General features: G+C 35.4%; 1 protein-coding gene across 1 annotated transcript in view; it reads left to right on the top strand.

Annotated features, from left to right (window-relative positions):
• Positions 1-9,169, top strand: part of LRP1B (LDL receptor related protein 1B) — a 1,279,381-nt gene extending 1,270,212 nt beyond the window's left edge. Inside the window, exons 89-91 of the mRNA XM_026647738.1 lie at positions 2,755-2,899; positions 3,997-4,095; positions 7,841-9,169. Coding sequence (XP_026503523.1) covers positions 2,755-2,899; positions 3,997-4,095; positions 7,841-7,981 — 385 coding nt within the window. The 3' untranslated portion in view covers positions 7,982-9,169. The remainder of the gene's footprint in view (positions 1-2,754; positions 2,900-3,996; positions 4,096-7,840) is intronic.
• The last annotated feature ends 1,055 nt before the right edge of the window (positions 9,170-10,224 follow it).

Below are 10,224 nucleotides of genomic sequence, written 5' to 3'. Positions count from 1 at the left end.
GGGGGGGTTCCGGCGGCTCGGCGGGGGGGGGCTCGGAGGGCAGCACTTTTTTTTGCTGCTTGGAGCAGCAAAAAAGTTAGAGCCGGCCCTGAGTCAGACTAGATGATCTGATAGTCACTTCTGGCCTTAAACTCTCTGAGTGAACAGGGTTACTCATGTGTGTAAATGTTTGCAGGATTGGGTCCTAAAGAACATTCTTCCAAACATAGCTTACTCTAATTCACTTACATTTGATTAATATCGTGATTTTACATAATATGTTATAGTGGAAGTGTAATCAACTTAAAAATATAACAAAATGTGTTAACATACTAGAAATTTAAAGATTCACAAACTCATCCTTAGCCCAGGTAACATTAATAGCTATATATTTTTGTCCCAAAACCTAACATAAAATTCTGGTTGAGTGTTTTCAAATGTAAATCCTAGAGACTAGATACATTCCCTATAACAGGAACACATATGTGGATGAAAAGTTAAGAATCAGACTTAAATAAAGTTGCCCTTTCTAATAAACCATGTGTTTTTTCAAAGGTTACATCTTCATTTTTTACAATGGTTTATATCTGGTTTGCACCTCATGTCAAAAGATTTTCAGATTTAGATGCTTTTGTATATCTGGACAATACCAGGCTTTTTCCTCGTCAACAAAACTTATATAGCAGATAGTCCCGACTGAGAGCTGTAAAGAAATAAGTATTTACATATAGTACCTTCTAAGTTGGACAACATAAATCTCTGTGTGTGAAACAATCAGAATTATCTGCTAGAAACCAATCTACTTCATGTAAAATAATAAAATTTTTCTTTTTATATCACCTACCTTGTTTCTCTCATATTTTTCTTAACACTTAAAACATGAATGTTATATGAAAGATAAAAATGAAAGTATTGTACACATTAATCAGTGGAGAACAGTAAGCCAGTATATGTTTGTTTACCTAATGCATATGAAGATGTACCTGTTGACCACCTTACAACTTTCTCTTAATAGACTGATTTGAATCCTTTTTCTTTCAATTTTAAGTTTGTGGGTTTAAAATTTCATTAGCACTTACAGGAAAATAATTGAACTCTAAAACAAATTATTCTTCTTATCATCATATATTATATGCCTGTTTTAAATGATCCAGTATTTAGTAAGATGGTGCAAATATAGACAGTTAAACTGATAGGCCCACTCTTAAGCCCACACTTTCAAATGTGGCCGTTGATTTTAATTTCTCAGATTGAGACACCTTGGGCCTATTATTCAGAAGTGTTGAGCTGCCGTAACCCCACCTGAAAACAGTAAGTGGTTCAAGCGCTCAGCATCTTTCAAAATCAGACCCTAAATGTCTCAAACTGGGCATCCAAAAATTGAAGGGCCCAAAATCAGTGACCACTTTTGAAAATTTGGGCCTCTGCCTGTAACTTCTGTGATCTATCTTATGATGAGCTGAGGTACGAAGAGAAGCATGAAAGCAACAGTTCTAAAATATAGGATAGAAATTAATTGAAATGCATAGATATCTAATGATTTGTATGTCATCAATCACGGTATGTGTTTAGGCTAGACCCCAGAGTTTAAATAGTGATAGAGAAACTGGTTTGGCTAAAATTAATACCTTAAAACCTCTTCTTAATTTAATTTATTTTTATTTGAAAATGTTTGTTTAACTTTTCTTCCCTGTTGAAAGGAGACCTAAAAGTCTTAAGAGACGTTATTGTTTAACAGCTAAACAGTACAATAAGATACATGTTTTAAAAATCTTCTTGGAAGTGGATTTTTCTGTTCCACTATGTTTTGGGGAAATAGAATGACACTCTCACATGTCAGCTTGGATTTAAGACAATGAAGTGTTTTCTTAACTTAGAAAAGATAACTCAACCATTACGAGCCCCTAAGTCCCATCCCCATTGTTCTGTCACAATTCAGTAGAGTCTCCTGTCTAAAAATGATATCTCAAAACCAGGGCTTTCAACCCCTGCAGCTAAAAAATCACTCACTTATTTCCTTACCAACGAAAATAATTGGATTCACCCACAGGAGAACGTCAGATCTCTACTCAATTTTAAAGATGTTCCCCCAGATATAAACCAATTTAAAAGTTAAGCCTGCTGTCTCTCACTTTGCACCTATGTTTGGGATACTCGAGCAAAGCTTTTCAATAATTAACAATAAGGAGTCCAGCCAGTTAAGTTTTGACAGACACATAACTTCCATAATGAAGCCATAGCTTAGTTATTCCCAAGTTAAGTGCACATGGAGCTGCCCCCAAATAAGCAAGCAGATGACCCCGCTAACTCTACCAGGAAAGATAGAAACATTATCACTCCTCTTGTGTTCCTCAGAGTCAAAAGCAGAGGAAACTCTGCACTGATGGACTCTGCCGACTTTTAACTGCTGAAAACATCTCGTAATGAATTAATGAAGCTTTCCCTGGGAACTAGGGTGAATTTGGCCATACTGATGGGGAACGTCAGGGCCACAACCAATGGGCCAGTGCATTGCATGAATCCACACTACTACAAACCCACTTAGAAGAGTAGTAAAAGGCAACTTCCCCAACGTGTCCCAGCTGCACAGGTGCTCAAAGTGCTACTTTGTTTGGAGCTAAAATTTCACCATCCCCTTGATTTCCTGAGAGACCCTCAGGGCAAGGCTCCTTTATTTGGGTTTTCTGAGATACTTAGCTGTTAAATAATATTTGTCATATGTATCATCCTTGGAGTGACTTGAAAATACTAGCTCCCTTTGTTTATGTATTCTAGGACAAAAACTATCCGAAGACAACCAATGATAAATGGAGGAATCAATGTAGAAATTGGTAATCCATCATACAATATGTATGAGGTTGGCCATGATCACAATGAAGGGGGACTTTTAGATCCAGATTTCACAGTAAATCCAGAAAAGGTAACATTGTTTTTGCAATGGTAAAATAGGGTTTATTTTATGTGATGTAATGAATAGCTTTACATTTAATTAGTGTGATTTTTCTCTCAAATTAAGACTTATTTATAATGGCATGTATTTTGGTTTGTCTATTCATTCTGTATGGTGAACATGAGTCAAGTAAAGTTTATTTAGTGAAAACATTATAGATATTATGCATTTACTGTTTTGCACGCCAGTATTTGTTGATGGATATTCTTTTGCGGTGGTCTGCTTTTTTCTAGATGTTAAACTAAAACTGAACTGTAAATTGAGAGAGGCTATATCATAGACCCTCTTGACAAAACTGAAGTACAAGATCATTATTAAAATCTTCTTTATCTAAATTCCAGATATTTTGTGGACCTACTGAATGGTACACTACGTTATGTATTTATTAGCTCTTATGCTTTGCAAATGTCAAGATGTTGCATTTGTAAATCTGAGCCTAATTTGTTGAAAATTATGGTTTCTTCCAAAAACATAAGCCATTCAGAGGCCTGACAGAATAGATGTACTACATCAAAAAAGGACATTGTCATTTTACTCTTTGTTATGTCATTTCTAGGAGCACTGCTCTTCAATGGTAGAACTTCTGAGTGATGTGACACTGAATGGACAGGGTAATGGTGCAATAACTTTCTTAGAGCTATCAGTAATCAGATGCATCCTATGGGACAGCTATCATTCTGTGGCATATTTGACAAAGCAATAACTGGCTTACTGTTAGCTCTATGAATGTCACCACATTGTCACCCAGTCAATGTGCAGCATACCACAGGGAAGCTGAATATAAAGAATATCCACTGGCTCTTAGGCAAGTCGAATAACTGTATCATGACTGATTGTTAAGCCTGAATGTAATATTTGACAGAAAATGCTGTGCTGATCTCATGCTGAATAATAAGAATCATCCAAACTAAAGCAAGCTTGTAGTTAAAGATTTAAAGGCAGTTTTTATTGTAGAAGACCAGTTGTTGTTTTTAATCAGAGCACTGCTTATTAAACAATATGTCAACCTGCAAATGGAAAATTCATTATTATTAGCACAGAAACTAAAATACTCTGTTTATACACAGGCCAGGTATATAGGGGGAGGGTCCACTGCATTCAAGCTTCCCCACACAGCACCGCCAATCTACCTAAACTCTGATTTGAAAGGACCACTAACTGCAGGGGTGAGAAATGATCATTCACTTCCCATGCTCATTCCATCATGTCCCCTCTCTGAGCAGAGTTTGCACATTATGTTAGAATAGCACCATTTTTGTTCATTTTTTTCATTAGCAAGAAATTATTTACAAGTAGAAATAAAATTTCTATTTGTTATTACAGGTGCCTCTCTGTATCTATTTCATCTTTACTTGTCATGGTAGCATGATCTAAAATGTAAAATGGAAAATATATTGCTTTATTTTATAAACATAAGTAAGTTATACCTTTTGTAAAGCTATATAAAAATGAAACCAAACACATAAACATACCAAATAGTGATAGGCATTTAATGCAACTTATCACAGTGAAATAAGATTCAAAAGTAAATGAAATTCTGTCCTACTATTTTAAGGGGAATTTGATATGCATTAAGTTGAACAATTTCTGTAAAGCTTTACAAGTTATTAATGGATTGTTTAAATTTCAATCAATTTTATTGCAAATGACAACTAAGTTAACAAAATATTTAGCTTGGTTTCAATAAACCAGGGTTTGTATATAATATAGCACATATATATAAGATTATTGAAAATTTTAAAACAATTAAAAGAGAGGGACATTCATATGCTTGATTCACCTTCATATAAAAAAATGTATGTGTTCATCCTTGTCTCATTTGCATTATTGTATGATTGTAATGTGTTTTTGATGTAACTAAAATTCAATTTATTTGGTCTGCTTTAAATAACACAATATTGTCCAGAGAAGGCAACCTGCCTCGTGGATAGGAGAACTAGAGTACAATTCCAGCCCTGAGATTGACTGAAATTACTTTAGTCAAATCACTCAAACCACTTTACTTTTCTGTACGTCACTTTTCCCCACTGCATAATAATAATATTTACCTCATACAGGTATTAAGGTATTGTTTATAGTGTACTTTGATATTTCCAGAAGAGACAATATAAATGCTAAGTATGATTCTTATTTTATTTGTGGTATTGGCAATCAAATGAAAACTCCTATCAATTTAAACAAAAACTACATTTCTGTGTCATCTGGAACTCCTGTAGTCATTACCGGGGTAGTGAAGATCTCTGGTCACTGGGGTTGCACAGGTATAATTGAAGGTAGAATTTGCCCCTAGAAATTACTACAGCAGCTGGTAATATATTTATGTTCCATTAATATAGAGGTGGGGGGGGGTTTTGTGGTTTTTTTTTTTTTTTTTTTTTTTAAATTTGATTTACTTTTTTTTGTGTTTTGGGGAAGTGTAGAACACTAGACAGTCAGATAATTATTTGTAATAGCAGGATAAGCAGCTCCTGGCTAATCTAAGTTACTATGATTGCTGCAGTGAGCCAGGCCATGGGAAAGTTTCAAATCCTGGCTTCTTATTTGACTAGGGGGAACAGAGAAATGAGGATTCTAAACCTTTGTTCTTTCTTGTTGGGCAAAAGGGCAGTGAAGCAAGCTAAGTAATATGAGTCTAGGTGCTACAGACAACAGGAAGCATTGTGATCTGTGAGGAATTAGGCAGCCTTCCCAGTGACTCTATATATAAAGTTGAGAAATCAGATGGGATAGCAAAGGCCTCTGTTGAGATAATTGAGCCGTAATGGGTCATAAAAGAGGAAGTTCACACCCACATCCTACACACTTTCATATTTGTAGTGATAGTTCAGTATTTTTATCGTGTATTCTTTGTATTTCGGTAGCACCTAGAAGCCCTAGTCATGAACCAGGACCTCACTGTGCTAGGTGCTGTACAAACATAGAACAAAAAGCTGGTCCTTGCCTCCAGGAGCCTACCATCTAAGTAAAAGACAAAAGATATCGGATACAGATGGCTGGGGGAGTACAAGGAAAAAATGAGACAATATTGGTGATAGGGAGTGGTCACAGCACACAAGCAGCCTGACCACTGTCAAGTTTTTAATAGGCACCATGGCAAAGGAGGGTTTTGAGGAGAGATTTGTAGCTAGATAATGAGTAGACTTGGCAGAATTAGATTTTGTAAAAAAAAAAAAAAAAAACAATAATTTCAACAGATATCAATTTTTTAAGCTTTTTTAGTTTTATCCATTTAGTTGCCAAAAGTATGGGTTTTAAGCATTTTTCCTATTTTTATCAATTTACATTTTCACAGTTGTGAGAAATTATAAGGGGGCTATTGGACAACTATTATTTAATGACAATAAAATCTGTGATTCAAAAAGTTAAAGCTTTATAACCATTACAACATAAATTTTCAACATCACATATCAAAATATTCAAAGTGAATATCTTTAAATCAAACTCCAGTAAGTTTTCAAGCAGCACTTTTCTTAGTTTGCCCATCTGTAATTTTCAGTGATCTATGGAAATATTTTTTATCTGTTTGTGCATGTAAGGTGACAATGTTTACCAACATTTACCAATAAAAATCTAACCCTTCCAAGCCTAACAACGAGGTAGCTTTGCAGATATTTATAGGCACTGCCTCCCATGCAGTAGTGATAGCCTGTGAGAGAGCACAAACATAGCCTGTATACTTAAGTGCTTTGCAGAATAGGGATGGACTTAAGCACATGTTTAAGTCCCATTGCCCTGGACTTTGGTTCAATCCATAAACTAGCAAAATTATTGCTATTGAGAAAATACTTTTATATTTACAGATGCTACAGTAACAGTTATGATCTCTTATTTAAGTTACGATCTGATTAGCAAATTTGGTCAAATTGTACTGTATATTTGGTTTTCCAAAATGTGGTCAGGCGGTATACGGAGTCTGTTGGTTACAGATTGTCTGGCTATACCGAAAGAAGGACAGGAGACATTTGACATGGGTTTAATCAAGCCGCAATTTTATTATAAGGTATCTGGGACTACCCGGCAGATAAAAGTGTACACTGCAGGTAACCCCATGTTTATTCCGTAATTACCGTGGGGCTTTCACCAGCCCCCCCTCTTTTCCATTCAGGTCTCTCCAGCAAATCCATTGCTGGGATCTTACCAGCCGCTCCCCTCATAGGTGGGTTAAAGGGGACTATAAGAATGGGGGGTTGGCTCCCTGCCGTACAATCATAGGAGTCCCCAACCACCTCCCATTCGTTCCTTTAAAGAACACCTCTTTTTAAGTCCTATTCCAAGCCATTTATCCGGTCACTATATGGAGTACCTGCCCTGGACATCCGCCACACGGAGGCACCAGCAAGTAGAGCTGCCTAGCTAGCCATAACCTCCTCCCCTTGTGGAGCTACTCTTTCCTGCCTGCTTTTCCCTACCCAGACCAGAGGAAGGGGGGAATTACTCCTTTTCCCCATTTCTTACTCTTCTGTTTCCACGTGGAGCAATGCTGTGCTGAAGTACTGTGTTCCCTCCTGCTTCATCCTGCGTCACGTAAAAGGCAGGCTTCAGGCACAGAGCTGCCCTATTTAAACCCTGCATTCCCAGGGGATGAGTCAGTGACCACACTGACCCTTTTGCAGCAGTTTTCATCTCTCTCCTCTCCCTCCCCCCTCCCCCCGCCATAAAGCACAGTTCCCTTCATTCGGCCTGCCAGCCAAATACTCACCCCCATTTCCCTTACTGCCCTCCCCCCGCTTAAAGGTGCAGCGCGGTCATTCCTACAGATCTTAACTCCCTGATTTACAGAAGCCCAGGTAAACATTAAACATGTTCCGTTATGCTTTTATGTATGCGTGTTCTCCCTTTGTTTTAATAATACAATTTTCATTTTCAAAAAATAGTTGTTAATCTAAACCACATATTTATCTTTTTCCACAGCCAACAAATTACTCTAATCCAGTGTACGCAAAGTTATATATGGATGGGCAAAACTGTCGAAACTCATTAGCAAGTGTTGATGAAAGAAAAGAACTCCTTCCAAAGAAAATAGATATTGGGATAAGGGAGACTATGGCATAATCCTCTGTTACCTTTTATACTCTGTATAAATGTATAAAATATAAGGATTACTTTTCTATGTACCCAACAGTATTATAATTGTTTTGTTATCAGCATTACCTCTGTTTTTTTGTTTGGTTGATTGTTTTCTGGGTTTTTCTTTTGCTGATGACTTTTGACTGACCATTTGTAAGGTATTTTTATGAAAAAGAAACTGCACTACAGTACAATTTACAACAATGCTGCTGATACACCTTTGAATTTGTTAAAATTAAAAACAACATTTGTTTGTATTGTGAATATGAGCAATCTATTTTGTATGAACTTTTTTGGTTCTACTTAATCAATGAAGATGATATCTGCACCTTTTGATTATATAGTCTGAAAGCTGTAGTACAGTGTGTAATTTTGTTTGTTTTAAATGGTGAAAGAATGACTGAATGGTCTACTCTCTTTGTGCCCATTAGAATTTCACCCCAGATCCTGTTAAAAGTAGATAACTTTTTTTCACAAATCAAACATAACTTGCTTTTAAAATTAGTGTTAGGTTGCCAAGAAGTAAACAAGACTACAGAATCAAACCATCTAATGATCTGCATGAACACAAATGAGTGTTTCAGAAATTCAGTGATTGTACATGATATACTAAACATATATACCATGTAAACAACCTTGTATTTAGTAAAACCTTATAGACCATAGTAGAACTACATCTTGAAAGTTGAAAGATCTTTCTTGCTGTGGGACAAGGCCTATGAACTCCAGCAGTCCTGTAGTACAGTAGCCACCCTAGAGCACAAGAGGGCATCGCCTACACATGTATTATATGTTTATTCACTCAATCACATGCAATATTTGTGGATGATCAATCCGTTATCACACACCAAGCAGTAGAACAAAAATAAAATGTAAGCACACACATTGATAACAGTATTCTGATTTACCCAGTAAGAAAAAAAATCATCCTTGCTCAGAGATATTAAAGAATTCAAAACATAGCAGTTTATACTGATGATGATGATAGTCTATGATACCGCTGATCAATATTATATATTACTGAAACGTATTTCAGACCAATTGTGAATTAATTTTAATACTTTTGGGTTAAATGTCAAAACCCCATTATCAAAAGTGGAGAGTATCAATGTAATTGGTTTCCAGTACTTTCTCTGGTACTGGTTTATTTTATGTAGTTGTGAAGAATAAAAACAAAAAAAAATTCCACTTGCCTTTTTGAATTTTGACAGAAATAAGGAGTACAATTTCTTTAAGTTGTAAAAAGAACTGAAATATTTTATACATAACTTTAAAGGCACAAAATACTTATTTACACACATACTGCAGAGGGCTTTTTGTTCCTCTGCTAAACATGATTGACTTTTACCTGTCATAATATATTAACCTAACAGATTAAATATGTTTGTGGTTGCTCTTTATTCCCTTTGTACAAGTATTACAAAAAATAACTGCTGTTTTATAAAAGATTTTTGTTGTACTATGTGCATGCATACTACCTATTTCTAAACTTTGCCATATTGAGGCCTTTATAAACTCTTGATTTATGTAATACTAGTGCAGGTTTGCTTGAAAAAATGTTATGCATATCATAAACTTTTTCAGGTTCTTGTTTAAGTACATTTTTTAAATTGAACAGTATTTTTCATTTTGGTTATAATAGTCATTTTGCCTATGTTTCTACAATGAAGTGTGAAATACTTTATAAAAAAATTGTTGACTGACTTATTTAAATGAAGTTCTACATATTTAATTCATTGTGTTGGGTAATTTTTAAAGTTAGGACATACAATTATACAGGCAAATTAAAAACCAAAAGGAAAGGAAATTAAAGGGAAGTAAGAAAATATATTATACAGGAAGTAAAATGGTTAAATTCAGTTAAAAAAGCCAGACAGTTTCTGCTCATTATAAAACCTCTATCTTAAAGGTTCTGCAATGGTGCATAAGTGTTAATAACTCAGAAGGTGTGCGTCCATATATTTGATTTCATTGAACATTTTAAACCCTGCTTTTTCTTTTATAGAATCATTGAAGAAATATGTATATTTAGGTAACATTTAAGATGTGTAACTATCATCCGGTGAATGTCAGTAAGCAAAAAATTTCTGATGAATATCAGTCTAAAGTGCTTAGTCCTACTCCTATTGAAGTCATTGGGACCAGGATTTGACCCTAAACTTTTGCATCAGTGCTTCTGCTGTGGAACATGAGCTGCTGTTTCCATAGATGTGATTGCTAGTCTTAAC

This window comes from Terrapene carolina, unplaced genomic scaffold (genome assembly GCF_002925995.2).
Source record: "Terrapene carolina triunguis isolate 2854851 unplaced genomic scaffold, T_m_triunguis-2.0 Scaffold62, whole genome shotgun sequence".
NCBI lineage: Eukaryota > Metazoa > Chordata > Testudines > Emydidae > Terrapene > Terrapene triunguis.
This window is presented reverse-complemented; position numbering and strand designations above follow the sequence as displayed.